Source organism: Mirounga angustirostris, unplaced genomic scaffold (genome assembly GCF_029215605.1).
Source record: "Mirounga angustirostris isolate CCGP_5_RB_7025 unplaced genomic scaffold, mMirAng1.0.hap1 SCAF_10, whole genome shotgun sequence".
Classification (NCBI taxonomy): domain Eukaryota; kingdom Metazoa; phylum Chordata; class Mammalia; order Carnivora; family Phocidae; genus Mirounga; species Mirounga angustirostris.
This window is the reverse complement of record NW_026991718.1, coordinates 74,844,014-74,865,984: the sequence shown is the minus strand read 5'-3', so window position 1 is coordinate 74,865,984 and position 21,971 is coordinate 74,844,014. Positions and strand designations below refer to the sequence as shown.

General features: G+C 37.1%; 1 protein-coding gene across 1 annotated transcript in view; it reads right to left on the bottom strand.

Annotated features, from left to right (window-relative positions):
• The window catches only part of LRPPRC (leucine rich pentatricopeptide repeat containing), a 105,540-nt gene that overhangs the window by 77,903 nt on the left and 5,666 nt on the right, over positions 1 to 21,971 (bottom strand). The window contains exons 2-11 of the mRNA XM_045885085.3: positions 12,340 to 12,539; positions 10,881 to 11,003; positions 7,662 to 7,783; positions 7,494 to 7,552; positions 6,704 to 6,790; positions 5,941 to 6,067; positions 5,444 to 5,588; positions 4,831 to 4,976; positions 4,474 to 4,579; positions 4,285 to 4,392 (exon numbers count right to left, since the gene is read on the bottom strand). Of these exons, the coding sequence (XP_045741041.1) occupies positions 4,285 to 4,392; positions 4,474 to 4,579; positions 4,831 to 4,976; positions 5,444 to 5,588; positions 5,941 to 6,067; positions 6,704 to 6,790; positions 7,494 to 7,552; positions 7,662 to 7,783; positions 10,881 to 11,003; positions 12,340 to 12,539 (1,223 nt within the window). The remainder of the gene's footprint in view (positions 1 to 4,284; positions 4,393 to 4,473; positions 4,580 to 4,830; positions 4,977 to 5,443; positions 5,589 to 5,940; positions 6,068 to 6,703; positions 6,791 to 7,493; positions 7,553 to 7,661; positions 7,784 to 10,880; positions 11,004 to 12,339; positions 12,540 to 21,971) is intronic.

The following is a 21,971-nucleotide window of genomic DNA, read 5'->3' as shown; positions in this document are numbered from 1 at the left end:
CCCAGGGTTCTAGGATCTAGCCCCGCATCGGCCTCCCTGCTCAGCAAGGAGCCTGCTTCTCCCTTTCCCTCTGCTGCTCCCCCTGCTGTGCTCTCTCTCTCCCTCTGTCAAATGAATAAATAAAAAATCTTAAAAAAAAAAAAAAGTGTTAAAGTGAGTGCTCCAAGATCAAAGGCATATCTTGAATAAGAAACCAAGTCTCATAGTTGCTGGCAGGTGCTTGTAACACCACAAATATGCAAAAACCTATGCTTTTTCCTGGGATCAAGTCTTTATTCTGCCACCAAAAACTGATTTTTAGCAGCTTTTTGTCCATAATACAAGAATGATGACAATAAATCTCTCTACTTAGCTCTCAGAGTCATCATTTAAAGGAAAAAATGTGTGAAACCCTAAAAATACTAAATAAATGTTAACAGTGACAATAATGATTTAATATCTTAGCTGTCTTAAAATACCCTAATAATTTTTTTAAATTTCCTTAGATGATACAAAAAAATGTATGTAACATAAAATAAGGTAACTATATATCTGATTTTCTAATGTCTGAAAATAGGCCAACAAATTGATTATAAATAGAAGAGTCTTATTTCTGTACAAAACACTCCACCCCAATATTTATGCTTCAAATACATGTTATTCTCTTAATTCATTATTTCTCCAATAATGTGTATTAAGGGGAGGAGTTCCTTCTGCTCGTTTAGATGACCTGTGTTGGGGCGCCTGGGTGGCTCAGTCGTTAAGCATCTGCCTTCGGCTCAGGTCATGATCCCAGGGTCCTGGGATGGAGCCCCACGTCGGGCTCCCTGCTCAGTGGGAAGCCTGCTTCTCCCTCTCCCACTCCCCCTGCTCGTGTTCCCTTTCTCGCTGTGTCTCTCTCTATCAAATAAACAAACAAAATCTTAAAAAAAAAAAAAAAAAATAGATGACCTGTGTTGCCAGCATTTTTAACTTATGTATTTTTCTAACCGAAGCTAAAGCTGGTTTGGGTCCACACCTTCTGATCCAGTAAGTTCAGTCACTCCCTCAGGCATTCTGAGGGAGAATACAAAAATATTTACTTCAATAATTGATTGAATGATGGGAGGACAGAAACATTTATCAGTAAGGAGAAAAAAGGTGATTGATCTCACATACCTACTTACCTCCTCCTAAAAAATTTAATTCATGTTTCTTTTTAAAATAAAAACACTAAAATAATCACATATTAACTTAGATATAAACATGGATCCCAGACCTCTGTGAACTTAGAAAACCTAAACTAAGCAATCTAATAAAAACATTTCGGAGAGAGTCATGACAAAGTTTATGAATCTAGAGGAAAGTCTCCATTTAAAAAGTTTTATAAGAACTGAAAAAATTCAAACTTTTGGGAAAGATAAATGGTTTACCTGAACAATTTTTACCAACTATAACTGTTTACTCCACATGATTTTAGACTCCACCCAGGGCACTCTATTAGAGGCCATTTCTTAGTTTTTGGAAAGTATTCTCTATTCAACCCCTTTACTCAACTGGCATTTAAGCTTTCATATTGGTCCTTCCTTCTATATTTTACCCCTTTCATACTCTGATTTTTGTGTTTTCCACATATACCCAGGGATGTAGATCCTCAATTATTCTGGGTTATTTCCTCTCATTCAGGCCAATCTGCTAAAATTCTAAGTGGTGACTTTTCCATTTGTGCCACAGAGAAAAATACCAGTAAGATGAGCCAGGGGGAAGTCGCTCCGAGATTCTTTCTTAGGGGTTGATGATGGCTGAACTGGCAGCCAGAACAATTCTAGAATTCAGTATGATATGATCACAGTGTTGTTGAAAACTCCTGGTTCAGTATGATCTGACCTCTAAATACCTGTCTCTGATTTCCTGAGGGGTTTTATTTAGTCCTTACGAGAAACACTCCTCTACACGCTCCATCACTGCAGCCATTAATTTTCTTCTGTTCTTTCTACCAGTTTATATAGGGCTTTTTCTAGATGAAGAACAAGTTCACTGCACTAATAAAAATGTGACCTTCTTACCTTACCCTAAAGAAACCACACAGAATATGTAGAGCCATTTTGTTGTTACATGAAGGAAAACTGTCAAATACACACTTTACTACATTTCTGGGCCTCCTGCAAAGGAGCAACTCAGTTTTTTATTTATTTATTTATTTATTTTAATTTTCAAAGATTTTATTTATTTATTTGAGAGAGAGAGAATGAGAGAGAGAAAGCAGGGTCAGAGTGAGAAGCAGACTCCCCGCCGAGCAGGGAGCCCGATGCGGGACTCGATCCCGGGACTCCAGGATCATGACCTGAGCCGAAGGCAGTCGCTCAACCAACTGAGCCACCCAGGCGCCCGCAACTCAGTTTTTTAAAAACTGCAACACAACCGGCACGGTCTTGTACTCTCGAGTTACCTTTCTCAGGTTTTAATTCTTCCAGATAAAAGCTTAAAAAACTTGAGAGCACTTTTTAAAATGTCCTCAATGCAAAAACTGGCATCGAACTTTAATAGTTAAGGCTTTTTATAAAATACAGCATAACACTTAAAAATGTTTAATGTGAAGGTGCTATGGTATTTAAAAAGAGTGTTTAAAAGAACAGAAATCCTCAGTTCTAATCCCAGCATAACTGACAGCTAGGTGTGGAACCTAAGGCTGGTCGCCAAATCTCTCTGCCACTCTCATTTGTTTCATTAATATAAAGTGAGCTTTCAACAGGCATCTTTGAAATCTAAATTATAAGATCCCAAGAAAGGATGGATTCAAGATAAAGCCCACTTTTCTACTAGTTTCAGCTACAACTATTGAAAGAAATTACCTGACTTCTTTTATGTTTACTAAGTTGCTAAAATGTGGTAACCAGTAAGTCTAGATACAGTCGTAAGGTTGAAGAAAGCAAATTTTCCTGATGAACAGACAAATATTTCAACTGGGGGTATTTTCAAAAGTATTTTCTTATCTGTGTAAAGATGGACAATACTAATATGCCCAAAGATTTTCATGGAATGATGTAAACTTTCTCTGGTTCAAAAATACTGGGTTAAAGGTTACTTCTTGGAGCTTTCAGAACTGGAGGATATGCAAAGAGTTAATCAACTAGCATACTGTATTCACGAAGATTTTTCTAAAAAGGATTTTGAGACTTTTATAGCCAGAAACAATTAGGGAATACTTGTTTCACTATTTCCTTTAGACCAGAAGACGACTATATATTTAAAATAAAATTGCAATATGAAAGTCTGCTAAAAGCACTTTTTTTGTTGTTTGTGCATTTTGTTTGTCACCCAATGTCATACTAACAACTCTGCATCTCATTCTAAAGCACATTATACTGCGAGATAAAATGAAAAAGACCATTTTTTGTTTCCCCAAGGGGGAAGTACTTCTGTTAAAAGCATCTTTTTATGAGACTACTCTTTCTGAATTACCAATAATGCAAACCAAAGAATTAGATACTGTACTCTAAAATTTAATATTTGTTCAATTCTTATTCATATCCTATAGGCATCCCATGTGTACAAGGGAAAAGTATGCTAAATGCTTAAACGTACTTAAGAACCTGAAAGACTGAACATTTCTGTCCTTCAATCAGCAGGCTGTCAGGTCATGAGCACTCATTTTACAATAAAAGTTTTGCTGTCTTTCCTATTATTGTAACTCGGCTCAGTTAAGGAGACTGGTCCACAAAGAAAATGGCTTGGGGCGCCTGGGTGGCTCAGTCGTTAAGCATCTGCCTTCAGCTCAGGTCAGGATCCCAGGGTCCTGGGATCGAGCCCCGCATCGGGCTCCCTGCTCCTCGGGAAGCCTGCTTCTCCCTCTCCCACTCCCCCTGCTTGTGTTCCCTCTCTCGCTGTGTCTCTCCCTGTCAAATAAATAAATAAAATCTTTAAAAAATAAAAAAAGAAAAAGAAAAAGAAAAAAAAAAGAAAATGGCTTGATTATGTATAACTTCATCTGGAATAAGGCTAGACAAACTAATTTCAAATGGTATATGCAAAATCAAGAACTAAAGAGTTTTTTTGAAAAACTTAAAAACTTACTTAAAACTACACCTGCAAGTTTGAATATCAAGATCAGAGATACAGTCAGAAATGAAATTAAGATGAAAGAAATCTACTATGTTTTTAAAAATGTTTACCCGATTCTTAACTATCATTTAAATCAATTCTATTTTCTCAGAAGATCTACTGCTCAGAAATAAGTTTGCCTTCCCAAAGAATTCAACTAGATGTGTGCAGAAACTTATTCTGGATCTCCGAACCATTACAAATCTGTAAAAGGCAAAACCTAACCTTGAACATCTCTCTTCTTCTGATGTCCAGCTAGCAATGGCCAGAAATAATGAGTTCTGACAGGAAAACCTTCTTCCTTCAGAGCCTTCATCAGAGTTTTTGCCAAATCTGAAAGAGATACCATAAAATATTACACAGCTACCTCAGCAAAACTTATTTATGTCAGTTTTAATGATGAAAATATAGTACCGGTTTTACTGGCTAGTAAAGCGCTCTGAAGTGTGAATTGCAAAGGAGATGTGTGCATCTGGGACTCCTTTAACTTCCTGCAGTAGTCTTTCAGCTTCTCTGCAGGCTAGGAAAAAAAGGCACCACATCAGCTGGATCCACAAAGATCCTACCATTTGACTTTCTGCAAACATTCTACCACTTCTGGGATGAAAAATTTGAACCTCTCATCCTCTTTCTACCCAATAAACTTACATACAGAAACAAAGTTTTCATAATGCTTATAATTGGTCTAATCTCATAATATGTTCTTACATTTTGCAGACTCTTATTTTACTGACTATTACACGGTCTACCAAGTAAAAACAGACAGAATACCGTATTCATAGTCACACAGTGTCGCAAAAAGAAACTGCCAAAGTCACTCAGACTGTCTTCCCTTGATACAGGACATGCTAATAAAATTTGGAATGCTGTATCTTCCAATTTTTCGGTGACTAAAAGTAAAACGAGGTTCATTGCATCTGGGAAGAGAACAAAGACATTTTCTGTTACCAAACTGAATAATATTTTTATACTGCAACCACTATGAAAGACAAACTTAATGAACTGCAAATACCAAAAGGATCTATCTGCCTAAATAATAGTGAAACACTTCCAAATCAAAACATTCCCATGTGTTCATTAACTCAAGCTGTTTAGCTTATTAAGCTGACTTTTTAAAAAAATTTTTATTGTTATGTTAATCCCCATACATTACATCATTAGTTTTAGATGTAGTGTTCCATGATTCATTGTTTGTGCATAACACCCAGTGCTCCATGCAGAACGTGCCCTCTTTAATACCCATCACCAGGCTAATCCATCCTCCCCCCTCCCCTTAAGCTGACTTTTAAAAGAGTCCTATGTTCATGTACCACAATCCCCTATTGTTAGAGAACAGTAATTCAGATTTTTAGAAAAATCATGAAAATAAATGTTTAAAAACTACCTGGAATATATCTTCTTTCATATGTAAGTTTTTCCAAAATTTCTGGGACATATTGAGAATACCCAGCTTTACTGAAACTAAAAATAATTTGGAATAAATCACGGTCCATAAGGTAAAGATCAGACTTCTCCACCTTCTCCAGAGTCTGTAGGCAGTTCCAGAAATTAGAAGAACAAGTTAGAAACCAGTACTTTTTAACTAAAGCCAAATAAAATACCAAGATTTTAAAAATTAGGAACATACACCATCTAAAGGTTTAGGACTGCTTTTATAAAACAGAAAATATTATATTCCAGCAATAACTGTTATATCAACACCAAGGTACCAAACTATAAAAGTTCTCCTTCAATACTAGTGTCCTACAAGAAATACCTTTAAAACAGATATAAACTACACTTTTCTGCTTCATGCAAAATGGAACACAAGCTTACACCAATAATTTTATTTCTTATACAAATGATTTTAAAGTATTTTTATTTACATGACATAAGTCATACCTGCTTAACACGGTCAATGTCACCCTTTTCAGCATACGCATTCAATAATGCTAAGTATGTGTCTGGACCAGGCTCAATTCCAGCCTCTTTCATCACTGTGAGAATATTTTCTGCATTCTCTATATCTCTGGAAGTTATTCAAAGAAAAGAGAATAGATTACTACAACAGTGCCCAATGTAATATTATCATTCAACCTAAAATGTATTACCCTGTTCTTATTAAAATTAAAAATTCTTATGAATCATTTAGAACAATTAGCAAAGGACATCAGAAAAGGGCAACTATGTACTAAAATGGTTATAGGTCTCTGAAATAACAAAAATAATAAACATCTCAAATTTTACAGGTAACTTTTCCAAAAAAAAAAAAACAAAAAAAAACAAATTGCATAATAATCACATAGACCTTAAATTAACATGTCCTCTTTTATCAAGTATGCTATGACTCAGATTTACCTTTCTAGGGAAGAATAACATCTAGGAAATTACTCTTCAAAACTGAAATTGTTCTCCACGGGCATCAGGAGAGCAGTTAAAAGACTTTACAAAGTCAGTTACTTTGGATCAGGCCCAATTTTTAAAAGATGAGAATTTTCAAATCAAAGTTGGATGAAACAGATACATTTAAGTTATTTAAAAGTTGCATGTTCTATCTCACACACTCAGAATTTTTGAGGGGGATAGATAAACACGGGTTAAGAATCTTCTACAATTACTCTAATTCCAACCTTGCTTGAGAATAAAACCTTAGGTTGAACATTACCCAGCTCTTGCATGCCCCGTAACAAGGGCACTGAAAACTGCCTCCGTGACTGGCAGATCCTTGGTTTTCATAAATCCAAGAATCTTGCTGCAACAAAAGAGAAATGAAAATACTTCTTGAAAATATACATCAAAACCACTTTTTACGACATATATACATAAAATCTCACTCCCTGAAATTATTTGTTATATCAAATTATATATCTTGAACTACTCTTGGTAAAAATAGCAGGTTAAGTTTTTAAAACCTGATTATTTCTTCTATACTACTAATTAACCTTAAAAAGCATAGAGTTTAATAAAATCCATTTAATTAAAAATGAATTATACATTTCAATTTATCCCTTATTTCCTAAAACCTCCATCCAAAAGTAGCAATAAATTTTACACAAAGAAATAAAATGTCACAACTGATTTTATACGACTCAGCAAGATAGAATATTGCTAGTTTTATAAATGAATACAATTTAAATGGCTAAGAACATTTCCTTGAGGAAGTATCAATTTACAAAGACTAAAGCCCCAACTTTATACACCTCAGCAACTTTAAACCTCTGCTCCAATAAATCAAAGTTTTAATTAAAATAGCAATATTCACTTGTCTTTCTCTTCTTACACAATTTTACATTTTATCTAAGTCATATTACCAAATTTGCTAGATTAAAATACTTCTGAAGTAATGTCCCTTACTAAGAAGAAACTTAAAAAAAAAAAAAAGGTGAGTGAATATATTCTAGGCTTACAAGACTTACGATGTGTTTGCTTAAACATACATTTATAGAGCTCCATACCTGGCACCTTCAATATCCCCCACATTACAATAAGCAGCAATCAACCTCTGGTATGTCACCTGTCAATGAAATGGGCCAGTTAATATTTTTTAAATACTATTTTTTTCCTGGGATTAAAAAAAAAAAAAGTGACACAACCGATGAACATTTATGTCAGCAACTACCTACTCGATTTGGTTGAATGTTTGCTTCCTCCATTTTTGCCAAGAAGTCAGTTGGTGAAAATTTATATTCATTTTGAAGATAGACTTTAAGTAAAGCATTGTAGTGACTTACGTCATACACAGTACCTACAAATAAAATTTAAATCAAATTTTTGCACTAAAAATCAAATTTTTAGAAAATCATATCCTTTATCACAATGAAAATATGGGTACTTAAATTTAACAAACAAAAAGGATAAAATGATCACTTCAGCGTTTCACCCCATACTTAAGACCCATCTATACTGAAATCCTGTCAGAACAGAGCAAGTTAAGCATTTAAGACCGTAACAACTGAATTACTGTACAGTTACAAGCAACTGCTTATTCAGATGTTAAGAGGTCTCTTACTTATGAAGCATAGTATTCCCTTCTTGTTGGAAAATGTTGGCAATACCTCTGTATTTAAAGTGACTGAAAGATTTTTTGACAGAAGGCAGTTCTTGCCACAGTACAGACACACTAAGATGCACTGTGACTAGCTGTTTTACACAGTTAGGGCGGTACTAGCAACTTAGCTTATTTACTCCAAGTGTTTCTTTGAAGGCTCCATTTCCAGTTGCTGAACACCATTACTAGTCTGCTACTATTAATTTACCCCTATTCCAAAGCCCTCTGTTTTCTTTCTGGGTCCATCTTGCCTAAGGCCACATCAATCAAGGTTACCATGCAGCCTTCCTCTACCCACTGATGACATCAGGGTCACGTACCAATCTAGTGCTAATATGTTTTACTAAATTTGCATGAATTAAATTTCATATCTTAACTGCCTTTAGCACCACAGGCCTGTGGTCAATATCTGGTGTCAGTTTGAGATTCCAGACAGCAGAGACCTAGTCTATTAAATTCATATTTATCGGGGCGCCTGGGTGGCTCAGTCGTTAAGCGTCTGCCTTCAGCTCGGGTCATGATCCCAGGGTCCTGGGATCGAACCCTGCATCGGGCTCCCTGCTCCGCGGAAAGCCTGCTTCTCCCTCTCCCACTCCCGCTGCTTGTGTTCCCTCTCTCGCTGTCAAATAAATAAAATCTTTAAAAATAAATAAATAAATAAATAAATTCATATTTATCTTAGTAGACATGTAGAGTGCTTACTATGTTCCAGGAACTGTGCTAAGTGCTCTGCATCTAGAGTCCCAGTTCCTCCTCACAACAGCTTTGAGACAGTTCCTCTTATCCCCATCTTATAGATGAGGAAAATGGACTCTTCCACTTGTCCAAGGCAACATGGCTTTGTAAGTGACCACAGATTTGAATGTAGGTGGTCTGCCCTGAGTGCCCAATCTGTTAACCCTTGCAATAGCTTATATAGGGCTTTAAGGGGAACCATGTGCAATTCAACATCTGCAAAGTGATTACACAACATGGTTACCATATAGTGTATGAAAACTTCTAAAAAATCATCAGTTCAAACTGAACTCTAATAATGGTTGGCTACAGCTCTAAAGCCAAAGTACATATATTTCGCAAATATTTCTCCGGGTTTAACATGTGTTTTTAAATTACATGACTTACTGACATGTGGAAATTTCTTTTTATGAAATCAATTCTTTAACTTTTCTGCTGCTTTTATTGAGAAAACTCTTTCCCATTCGTAAGTCCAATATTCATGCATTCTTTTAAAAACTTTTAAAAAACAAACGTGTCATCAAAATTAATTCTAGATGAATTCAAAACCGAGGTGAGGCTGTGTTTACTCTATAGATTTTTCCATAGAGGTGCAACATGACATGTTTCTTGAAGGATATTCCTAAACATTTTACATATTTGTGACTAAACTTAGAACTTTTATTGCATTTTGCTTTCTAACTAGGAAAAGTTATAGATTCTTGAACATTTAATATTTCCTACTACTTTATTGTAAATTGATTTTCTGAGATTTTACAGGTAAATAAGCACATCATCTAAAAAACAGTAATTTCTAGTATTGCTTCTCATCTTATTTCATTGCCATTACACATGATATTAGTTGTTGGCTTTAAATTTTAACATGTTAAAGAAGCATCCTTCTGTTCTTTGTTAAGACTTTTAAAAAAATTTTTAAGTAGGCTCCATGCCCACCATAGAGCCCAGTGTGGAGCTTGAACTCACAACCCCGGGATCAGGACCTGAGCTGAGATCAAGAGTCGGATACTCAACACACTGAGCCACCCAGGTGCCCCTCTTTGTTAAGATTTTTAAAAATCAGGATTGAACACTGAATCTTATCTAATGGTCTTTTAAATCATGTTATTTTCTTTTTTTTTTTTTAAGGTTTTATTTATTTATTTGAGAGAGAGAGAATGAGAGAGAGCATATGAGATGGGGGAGGGTCAGAGGGAGAAGCAGACTCCCCGCCGAGCAGGGAGCCCAATGCGGGACTCGATCCAGGGACTCCAGGATCATAACCTGAGCCGAAGGCAGTCGCTTAACCAACTGAGCCACCCAGGCGCCCAAATCATGTTATTTTCTGAAGAGATACTATGTTCATAGTATAAAATGCATAAAAAGGTAATGAGTAAAAGCATAAAAAGGTACAGAGTAAAAATTGTATGTAGTATTTATTACCCTTCCAGAAATATTTTAATATTGTACACATATAGAGATATAAACATTTTTCTTCAAAATGGTAGCATACTATATGTACCATTCTGCACCTTAATTTTGTGGAGAACACCCACATTAGTATAGAAGAACTCCATTTTTTTTTAACAGTTGCACAGTATTCCATTTCATGAACGCTCCATAGTTTATTTAACCAACCCTAGTGAGAGACATTAGAGTTGGTTCCAATTTCTTACTATTACAAACACGTACAATAAAGGATATCCTTTTGCACATTTGAGTATATCTGTATCTATATTCTAACAAATGGAACTGCTTGGTCAAATGGTATGGGCATTCTTAACTTTGACAAACCAACTGCCTTTTTATTTTGTTCTTTTTTAACTTACCATAAAAAGTAATAATTGTTATGAAAATTATTTCTTTTTTTCATGTGAGTATAGTTGACACACAATGCTATGTTAGTAAATTATTTTATTCTTAATGCCCCTAGATGTCACTATAACTCACCAAATAAATATTACCAAGTAGCTCTTCCATAAAATGGAATTAGAACATTTATGTAAAGAAATTATTATTTACCAAAAGAAAAGAAATATCTCCATCTTTTACATATACACATCATATTTTTAAACAATCATACCCAATTTCTGAAGTTTGTCCCATATCCTATGAGCAAATTCTGTTCTCTCGGAGAGCTGCAGTTCAGGCAAGAGAGAACCACAGCTGCGCAGGAGAAGCAAGGCTTGATTACCACCTGGGCTGCCTATGAAAAAAGATAACAGGTAACATTTAACACAGTAGCAATATCATACAGATAAATATCAAAACATAAACCGAAATCCGGAAATATTAAAAAATCTCCTCCCTCACTAAGATAGTACTAAAAGTACCCACCAGCTGGAAAAAACCCTACCCAAATCTACAAGTATCATTTACAATGTTCTAAGTTATGTTTTTAAAATTAGTTTGTTTTCTTAAGGAAGCTAAGGTTATGAGTCTATGTAATCTGCAAGACTCTATACCATACAAAAATACCCAGAACTTAATTTATAAGAAGTGCTTACTGCAATTCAAAGGCTAAGCTTCTTAATATCTTATGAAAATAGTACAACGCAGTACAATTAAAACCCATGAATACCAAATTTAGGTTTACAATCAATTACAAAACAATTAACTTCCTTCTCCCTTTTTCCATGTATCTACATGTCTCTGAAAGCTGACTTTTAAACCAAACAAAACCAAAAATAAACCACTTACTGTATGATTTCAAATTTACATAAAGCATCCAAAATAAGCAAATCTGCAAGGCCAGAAAGTACACTAGCGGTTGCCTAAGGCTGGTAGGGATGAGGGGTTGGGGGATAGTGGCTAAGGGTTTGGAGATTTCTTTTTGAGGTGATAAAAATGTTCTAAATGTAACTATGGTAATAGTCACACAACTGAATAAATCAAAAAGAGGAAATGATACAATAGCCTTTAAATGCACATAATTATAACTAATACTTCCTTTGATATCCCTCATCATTAGATCCCACAGCTTCTTAATGTGATGAAATCCAGATGCACTTTAGGAAGCTGGTGCATGTTCTATAACTACATGCGAAATTATGTGCGTGTTTGCATGTGGGCTTGTGGGGGGGTGGGTGGTAAGAGGGCCCATAAGCTTCTACTGGATTATCAGAGTAAGTGACTCAAATAGATTGTAAAACTAAGTGAAAATGAAAGGGAAATAATGATTACCAGTCTTTCTGGAAATCTATCATACGTAAGCATCTTAGAGAAAGCTGACACTATACAACGGAAGGTAAGAAAAACAGTAACTTCCAAGACAATATACCACTGAAAGTGACTCTCTTATAAACTGGGGAAAGCAAAAAGACCCATTTTTATTTGCTGATTTTGAAATAAACATCTAAAACTAAATGTTTTACTCAAAACTTTGCCCTGAGTTGGAAAGATCACAATCCTAACATAAAATCGTGATGATCAACAAAAATAACAAAATTAAAAACATCAAATAATGTGTTCTACAGTGAGCTTGCCCCCAAACAAATATTTATTAAGACATTCAACTTTTTGTACAGAAAATTTTCAAATACCTGAGTGACAGGTAGTGTCAAAGACTTTTTGTAGAAGAGTCTTTGGGATGCGGCCAGTTCTTCGGACAGAATTATCCAGTCTCATTAGAGCCCAGTCAAACTGACTGGCATTCCTTCTATGAGAAGAAGCAGGCTCCTCTTGAAGATAATTCTTTTTCTCAACAGCAATGGCATATAGCCTGGCTTGGTTCAGCAGCCCTCTATAAAATGAAACCCAACTGGTAATTAACTAACTCAACTCTTCCTATATAAGTTCTCTTCTTAAGCAAAATTTATACAAAGTTTATTGGTTACCAAATACCTAAATTCTGGTGCAAAAGCAAAAATGCTCAGAGAAGTATAAGATGGTAGGAAAGAAAGTTTTGCCTTTTGCTTCAAATAAAATCACATGTACACACAAGTTGTACGCAAAGTAAATCCCTTAAATGATTGTTTGATAGGGTCTTGAAAACCTTCCGCATGGAATCATTTCAAACTAAGACAATAATATGGTGTGTTAAGTGTTTCGCTTTTTTTAAATTTCCCTTTAGCAAAACCAGGTTAATGAAAGAAAATGAAGCAGTTTATGCTATAAAACTCTTCTCACCTCTACAAATCAAACAAGAGATCTAAAATATATATAAAATGCTGATAACTGCTTTCAAATGTTTTCTAGGTGTAATCTCATTATGAATTTAATAGAAGACCAATGTCCAAGTTTAAATTATGCAGTTTTTTAAAGAATCATTCAGGACAAAAGAATTTCCAATCTGTCTAAATAAATTTGAAACATTTTAGTGACAATGTTTCAGTTCGCAATTCATATCTGTTTTCCATCTGTCAAAATGCTAATTATATACTTTTCTAGTTATTTTAACAACTGCAATCATCAAAAATAAAACTGGATATCTGGGGGCACCTGGGTGGCTCAACTGTTAAGTGTCTGCCTTCAGCTCAGGTCATGCACGATCCCAGGGTCCTGGGATTGAGCCCCACATCAGGCTCCTTGCTCAGCGGGGAGCCTGCTTCTCCCTCTCCCTGCCACTCCCCCTGCTTGTGCTGTCTCTGTCAAATAAATAAATAAAATCTTTTAGAAAATAAAAAATAAAACTAGATTTCTGGTATTAAACATCATTAATTTTCAGAAAGCAAGAAAAAAAAAGTTTGTCAATTGGGTAAGGTAAGACTAGTACATGTGTGTTTATAAAGAGCAAACAGCCTTTAAACAGGATTTTTTTTTTTTTTTAAGATTTTATTTATTTATTTGACAGGAAGACACAGCAAGAGAGGGAACACAAGCAGGGGGAGTGGGAGAGGGAGAAGCAGGCTTCCCGCAGAGCAGGGAGCCCAATGTGGGGCTCGATCCCAGGATCCTGGGATCATGACCAGAGCCGAAGGCAGACGCTTAACGACTGAGCCACCCAGGCACCCCAAACCATTCAGTATTTTAATACAGAGCCTAACACGTTAGCCAAACACTCTAAAACGTGAAATCAGAGGTACTTCATACTATAGAAATACAGGCTGTACCTGATGTACAAATATCAAACTTAAAAATAATCTTTATGTGTGAGGATAACCCTGTCATAAATCTTTGAATTGAATTTAAACTTACTCTGTATTCAAACACTACTTTCTAACACACACACAAAAAATTTTTTAAAGACTTTATTTTCGTGGGGGCGGGGGAGCTCAGAGGGAGAAGCAGGCTCCCTGCTGAGGAGGGAGCCCAATGCGGGACTGGATGCCAGGACCCTGGGGATCACGACCTGAGCTGAAGGCAGACGCTTAACCAACTGAGCCACCCAGCCACCCTAACACAAAATTTCTAATGTACAAAGATTTACACATTTATCCCAAAATATCTTAAACTTCCCCAACAGCAGCCAGTAAGTATAACTAAATATATACAGAGCACATCTTAACATGTTAAGTGTGATGTAAAAATACTAATCCAGGGATGCCTTCAGAATGATAATCCCATTTTTCTTTCATATGCACATCTTTACCATAATTACCAAAAAAGAAATTAAGTGAGTTTAAAAATAAAACTGTTGGAGTGCTTGGGTGGCTCAGTCAGTTAAGCTTCAGCCTTCCGCTCAGATCAAGATCCCCGAGTCCTGCGATGGAGCTGCCCTGCCCCCCCCATTGGGGCTCCCCGCCCTGCAGGGTCTGTTTCTCCCTCTCCCTCTGCTCCTCTCCCCTCCCCCGCCCGGCTCGTGCTCTCCCTCTCTCTCTCTCAAATAAATAAAATCTTTTCAAAAATAAATAAATAAATAGGGACACCTGGGTGGCTCAGTCGGTTAGGCAGCTGCCTTTGGCTCAGGGACTGGGGTCCTGGGATCAAGTCCCACATCGGGCTCCTTGCTCAGCGGGGAGCCTGCTTCTCCCTCTGCCTGCAGCTTCCCCTGCTTGTGCTCTCTCTGACAGACAGACAGACAGACAAATAAACAAATAAATAAATAAAACTGTTGGTTTCCTAACCTATGTTATCAACCTGGAAAACCAGTCACAAATTTAATTAAGTATGTGATATTACATTAAAGAAAGCTACACCAAAATTTCATCACAAGATTATGTAAAATACAGAGGCAGTAACTTGATACTAGACTACAAACTCTCCTAATGTGATCTGGGACAAATCACAAGCACTCTGGCCTTCAATGATTCTACCTATGTAAACAAATTGGAAAACAATGGAAAAAAATCAGGACACTAATTAAGCAAGACAAAGTCTTCTTACCTTTACAAACCTAATGATCAGCACATTATAGATGGCTAATTGATTAGTTTGTTAAATAAGCTGAATTAAGTGCTAACTACCTACAAACCACAGAAATATGTACCATGCCTACATATTTATCCTTTATTTTCAAAGGTTTTCTCTGGCCATACATCTGTCTAGGATCAGTTGTCACTAAACTATGCCCTTGATAGGCAAACACAAAATAACATTATTTTAAATCATCCAGAACATATGAAGTTCAGGTGAGTGTGCAATAAATAATATTGTTTAACAACGAAAACTGACTAATACAGAAATTTCAAAACTGTAGGAGCCTGGCTGGCTCAGTTGGTGGTGCATGCAACTCCTGATCTCGGGGTTGTGGGTTCAAGCCCCATACTGGGTGTAGAGATTACCTAAAAATAAAAAAAAGTTTAAAAAAGAAAAACTTCAAAAATTGTAGTGAAGTATATTTGCCAAGATCTTTTTTACACAACCCAAATCTTGTAAGCTGTGAAAAAAGCACAAAAATAAAACCTTTGCTAAAATGCAGTTTTAAAATGTCAGCTCTAATACAAAATTCAGACAGAAGACAGAGAGGTTAATAAACCAGAATATTATTCTGAACATTTTAAAGCTGATTTCTCTCACAAATCTTTAACGAGGCTAAGTCTCCTTCACACAAGTATCCTCAACTTTAATTAGATAAGCTGAACTATGAATCCACCATAGAATGAACTACGGTGAGGGAAGGGTTACATATTTCACCAAAGGATTCTTCACTCTTCAAAAGAAGTCTCCAGTGCTATCGTACACGGCAGTGTTTTCATTTATTATTTGGCCCAAAATTTATTTTTCAATTTCACAGAAACACACCCAGTAGGAAGTAAGAACTTCATGCCTGGAACAGTAAGTATGTTGCGACACAAAGTAAAGAAAAGAAGAAGTCCAGGGGTGAAGGTGAGGCCATGTAGCGTAGACACCTACCCATCAGACTTGCACAAGACAGAAGGCACTGCCTCCAAATTCTGCTGACCAAAACTGATATAACCACATAAGGGAAAATTATCATCATTCCATCAATGTGTCATAAATGGCTCCTTTGCATCTCTGAGTTAAACAATCTTAGGATCCCTCCTGAGACTCTGGCACTCACCACTGATATTCAGATTACCCTTTAACTTTCTCTGGCAAAATCTGGCACTGTTTTTCTCAGCGTTGTTTGTTTTTGTTTTTTTTAATGTTGGCGGTGGTTATTATTTTGACTCTTCAGTACAAAATAATAATGATTTTATATTTGAATGTCCATATTTCAAAAAGGCACACAGTCCAGATTATTATAAGCAGGCTTCCATGGGACTCCCCTCTTAAGCCTGTACTTTTTTCTAATATTTTACTTTTTCAAGGCGTTTTTAGGTTTACAGAAAAACTGTGCAGTGAGTACAGAGTTCCTGTATATCCTCTTCTCCCTCCACCCAGTTTCCCCTATTTATATCTTGCATTACTGTGGTACATGTGTTACAAACGATGAACCAATCATGATACATTACAGCCTGTACAACAGGGTTCACTCTGTATATGTACATACCTATGGGTTTTGACAAATGTGTGACAAGCATTACAGCAGTCACAGAATAGTTTCACTGCCCTAAAAATGCCCTGTGCTCCGCCTATTCATCCCTTCTCCCATCCTCCTAAACCCCTGGCAACCATCTTTCTCCTCCTCTATAGTTTTGCCTTTTCCAAAATGTCTTAAAGTTGGACTCACACAGCATAGAGACTTTTTCAAACTGGCTTCTTCCACCTGGCAAAATACATTTAAGGTTCCTCCATGTCCTTTTGTGACTTGATAACGCATTTCTTTTTAGTGCTGAATAATATTCCATTTCACAGGTTTACCATCATTTGTTTATCCATTCACCTACTGAAGGAAGGATAGACATACTGGCTGTTTCCAATTTGGGCAAATCTGAATAAAGCATCTAAAGAAATGTGTGTGCAGACTTTTGCTTGGACGTAAATTTTCGATTCATTTAGGTAAACATCTAGGAGTGTGACTGCTGTATTATATGGTAAGCTAATGTTTATTTAGCTTTGTAAGAGGCCACCTTACTGTCTTCCAAAATGGCTGTACCACTCTGCGTTCCCACCAGCAATGACTTGAGAGCTCCCCAGGGCCCCACATCCTCACCAGCATTCGGTGCTGCAGGTGTTTTGGATGTCAATCATTCTAACAGATATGTAGTGGTATCTAATTGTTGTTTTAATCTGCAACTCCCTAATGACATATGATGTTAAACATCTTTTCATATGCTTATTTGCCTCCTTTATGTCCTTGGTTAACTGTCCAGACCTTCTGTTCATTTTTCAATTGGACCATTACATCTTCCTTTTTCTTTTCTTCTTTTTTTTTTTTTTAAGTTTTCTTCTTGTTGAGTTGTAAGAGTTCTTCTTATGTTTTGGGTATTCTTGCTGATTATTTTTTCAAGTAAACTTTTTATTGAAGTATTAGTCGTTCTTTTTTAACTTCAAATGTACACCAAACTAATCACACATGTTCTCAAACTCTCCCTTCCATGTTATCTTTGTTGCTATTATGAGTCACTCTAGCATCTAACACTTTGGAGCTCCCAGAATTAAAAAAAAAAAAAAGAGGATACAGATATGTGATAGAATAGGTATAACCAGTAATTGATGTTTATTATGCATTTAATGACACATGCTAGGTAACAAAAAATTATTACCATAATCTTCATTTTATTGATAAGAAAACTGAAGCAACTTGCCCAAAATCACAGTAAAAGCTAGAATAAGCAGGAGGACAGGTCCCGGATCTGTACTTGGGTAGTCTCCTGAAATGAGCTCAACGTGGCAGAAGGGCATCAAGGAAACTAACCTGGCTGCAATAGGGGGTTCACAATGGAAGTGATAAAAATTAAACCTGGACTGGGAGGGTAAGACTATAGAATGGAAAGCCAACAATGGCTGATAAGTAAGGCATTTGGATTTTATGACATGTCCATAAAATACAAGACTGATGTCCATAAAGCTGTTCTCCCAGCTTATTTTGCAGGCAATGGGGATCTCAAACTTATCTCATGTTCTCACCCATCTCTCATTTTAACTATTCCACTTGAGTTTTCTTTAGCCTGTTGATATGTGTGATTACAAGGACTGATTTTCAAATGTTGGGTCAGCTTCGCATGCCTGGAATAAATCCAACTTGGTCATGGTATGTAATTCTTTTTAAAACGTTTGTATACATACACCGACTCCACTTAAGTTTTAACATGTTAAAAATTCAAAAAGATAATGCCTCCTTTTATTTATTTAAAGTATGCTCCACGCCCAGTGTGAGACTTTAACTCACAACCCTGAGATCAAGAGTTGTATGCTCTACTGACTGAGCCAGGCAGGTGCCCCAATAATGCCTTTTATTTATTTTTTTAAGATTTATTTATTTGAGAGCGAGACAGAGAGAGAACACACACATGCATGCGGGTGGGGGGGGGGTGTCAGAGGGAAAGGGAAAGAATCTCAATCAGACTTCCCACAGAGCACGTCTTGGGGCTTGATCCCAAGATCCTGGGACCATGACCTGAGCCAAAGTCAAGAGTCAGACGCTTAACCAACTGAGCCACACAGGGTTAGGGTTAGGTCTTAATTAAACCTGGCCTGGGAGGGTGAGACTAGAGAATGGAAAGCCTCCACTGATTTTTTAGCTGAGGATGAAAAGCAGCAGCCGTACACAACAGAGGGGGAGTATTCCAAGCGAGCCACAACAGTCAGCAGGCCAAGCAAGTGAGCGACACAGTCAGCAGGCCAAGCAAGTGAGCGACACAGTCAGCAGGCCAAGCAAGTGAGCGACACAGTCAGCAGGCCAAGCAAGTGAGCGACACAGTCAGCAGGCCAAGCAAGTGAGCGACACAGTCAGCAGGCCAAGCAAGTGAGCGACACAGTCAGCAGGCCAAGCAAGTGAGCGACACAGTCAGCAGGCCAAGCAAGTGAGCGACACAGTCAGCAGGCCAAGCAAGTGAGCGACACAGTCAGCAGGCCAAGCAAGTGAGCGACACAGACGGGATGAGGCTGAAAAGGAAGACTGGGCTAGTGAGTGGGCTAGGTCATGGAGTATTGTGACAATAAAGAGTCTGCACTTTATGAACGGTACAGATTGTAATCAAGGTACAGAACTGTACCAGATCCCCACTGACGATTTACAAGCAGGGGTTGTGGCAAGATCGATTTCTGTTTTGGAAAGATCAGTCTAGCTCAGGGGTGAAGAATAAATTAGAGGGCAGCAAGAATTAAGACAGAGATACCACTGAGGAAACTATTGCAGTAGTAACGGGTAAAAGGCTGAGGGAAGCTTATATCAGAGTGGGTGGTGGAGATGGGAAAGAAACACCTATCACCAAGGCCCCCAGCCGATCAAGACTCACCAATACAGTTTGTTAATTCAAAAAGTTCATGTACAAGTGCCCTAGAGAGGCTTACTTAACCCTCCGTATACATCCTACTCTATTATGCATCATCTTCATGAACACTTGACAAGCACAATCTTAGAGACAAAAACAGAAGGCTCCATGGCATGGTAGAAACACAGGAGCTCTGAGCTTTAAGAGCATGAGCCTGAGTCCTACAGACCAACCTGACTCCAGGCTGTGCCATTTATAAGATGTGTGACGTGGCCGAGTTACTGCAACTCTAACCCTGTAAAATCTGGGAGTTAACAGTATTTACCTCATAAAGATTAACTGAGATACTGCAGGGTTTCCAAAAATATCACCCTTCTGCTAGGCAAGATGGTTTTAGATAGTATTTAAACAAAAATTTTTCATTTCAGTAGTTTTATCTATTCTAATTAATATTTAAAAATAACTATCACATCAAGCTCTTTATTTTACTAATATTTTTGCTTAAGATAAAATTAAGTTATAATAACGTCAGTTTAAATCTAAAACCTATATTAAGAAAAACGTTAACTATAAATAATAGTTTCAGTAGTACTCAGATTGGACAAAAAAATCTGAGGGCAGTACACAAATGCCCAAAGTCTAAGCAACACAGAAAGTGTACATAGAGGACCTGGCAAAGTGAGCATAATAAATATTAACTGCACATTTCCTAGAGCATCTTCTTCTTTTAAAAATGTATTAGCAGGGGCGCCTGGGTGGCTCAGTCGTTAAGCGTCTGCCTTTGGCTCAGGTCATGATCCCACGGTCCTAGGATCGAGCCCCGCATCGGGCTCCCTGCTCAGCGGGAAGCCTGCTTCTCCCTCTCCCACTCCCCCTGCTTGTGTTCTCTCTCTCGTTGTCTCTCTCTCTGTCAAATAAATAAATAAAATCTTTAAAAAAAAAAATGTATTAGCAGACAAACAATGAATCATGGAACACTACATCAAAAACATAATATATGGAGATTAACATAACAATAAAAAATTTTAAAAATGTATTAGCAGAAAGCACAAGACTTATTTTTAAAGAGCTATTCAAATCTAAGCTATGCTTATTTGACAACTATGTGACTCTGGTAAAAGTATCTGGTCTTTCTAAGCATTAGTTCTTTCATCTGAAGAGAAATACCTACCTTGTAAAGATCACTTAAGAAAAAAATACATGAGATTCCTAACCAACAGTGCTCAATAAATAGCTCTTATTATAGAAGGCACTCAATAAGAGTCTGCTGAGTGATCTTTTTTTTTTTTAAAGATTTTATTTATTTATTTGAGAGAGAGAGAATGAGAGAGAGCACATGAGAGGGGGGAGGGTCAGAGGGAAAAGCAGACTCCCTGCCGAGCAGGGAGCCCGATGTGGGACTCGATCCAGGGACTCCAGGATCATGACCTGAGCCGAAGGCAGTCGCTTAACCAACTGAGCCACCCAGGCGCCCTGCTGAGTGATCTTTTAAAAAATCTTTTGCAAAGCTGTCTCAATGAACTTCCTCACTCAACTATTTCAAAAGACCTCAATTCTCCAAAAAGTCTTGTCCAGTTAAGCTATCCCCCGAACACAGCTTAATGCTTTATGGTAAGTCACAAAATCTTAGACTAAAAAAGCCACTTGGCAACTCTTCTACACTTAAAAGTCTCCTGGCTTCAAACACCAATTCCTTTCCATCTATCCAGACATCCCCTCCACCTCACTCAGGCTCCTCCAGTCCATAGGTATGTCTCCTTTGTCTCAGCTATGACAGGAAGTGATGAACAGTTACCCAGGTTGGGACCTATGATGTGATATGGAACAAGACTCTTTAGAATCTATGAAGCGAGAGTGGGATGGACAAGATTTACTCTAAAGATCCCTTCCAGAGTTTACATTCTCAGATCTTATGTGCTTACTTACTTGTGACAGTCTTTAATTTCTAAATTTATAATGTCTCATATCACTTTTTTAAAAAATGTCTTTATGTCCATAAGTAATCCCTTCAATACCTAAAGCACAATATATTCAAAACACTTCAAAACTGGGCATCAGTGTCTATAGTTAAATCCCCAACTGGAGATCCCAGAGAAATTACTTCACTCTTCTAAGCTTGTTTCCTAATTTGTAATATCAACCCACAGAAGATGAAATACATGTGTGATGTATTCATACAAACAACTTGAAAATGGTAAAGATCTAATCTGAAGGTACTACTATTTATCCTCATCTCCAAATCTATTCTGCCAACATGCTGACCAACCTTCTGTTCACTCCCTCTCAAGAAGAAAAGGGAGTGTTTTTGTTTGTTTTCAGTTCTGCACCACCTAGCTGAGGTCCTATTAGCCCTCATCTGTAGTATAAATCTGTTCCTACTGGTCTTTCCATCCCCAGCCTTTATCTCTCCTACAGTCTATGTAAACTTTGTCAAGACTTGTACTTCTCAAAACCCTCCAATGGCTGACCAACTTCTAATCAACCTTAATAGCTAGAAGGAATCACCTGGCCTT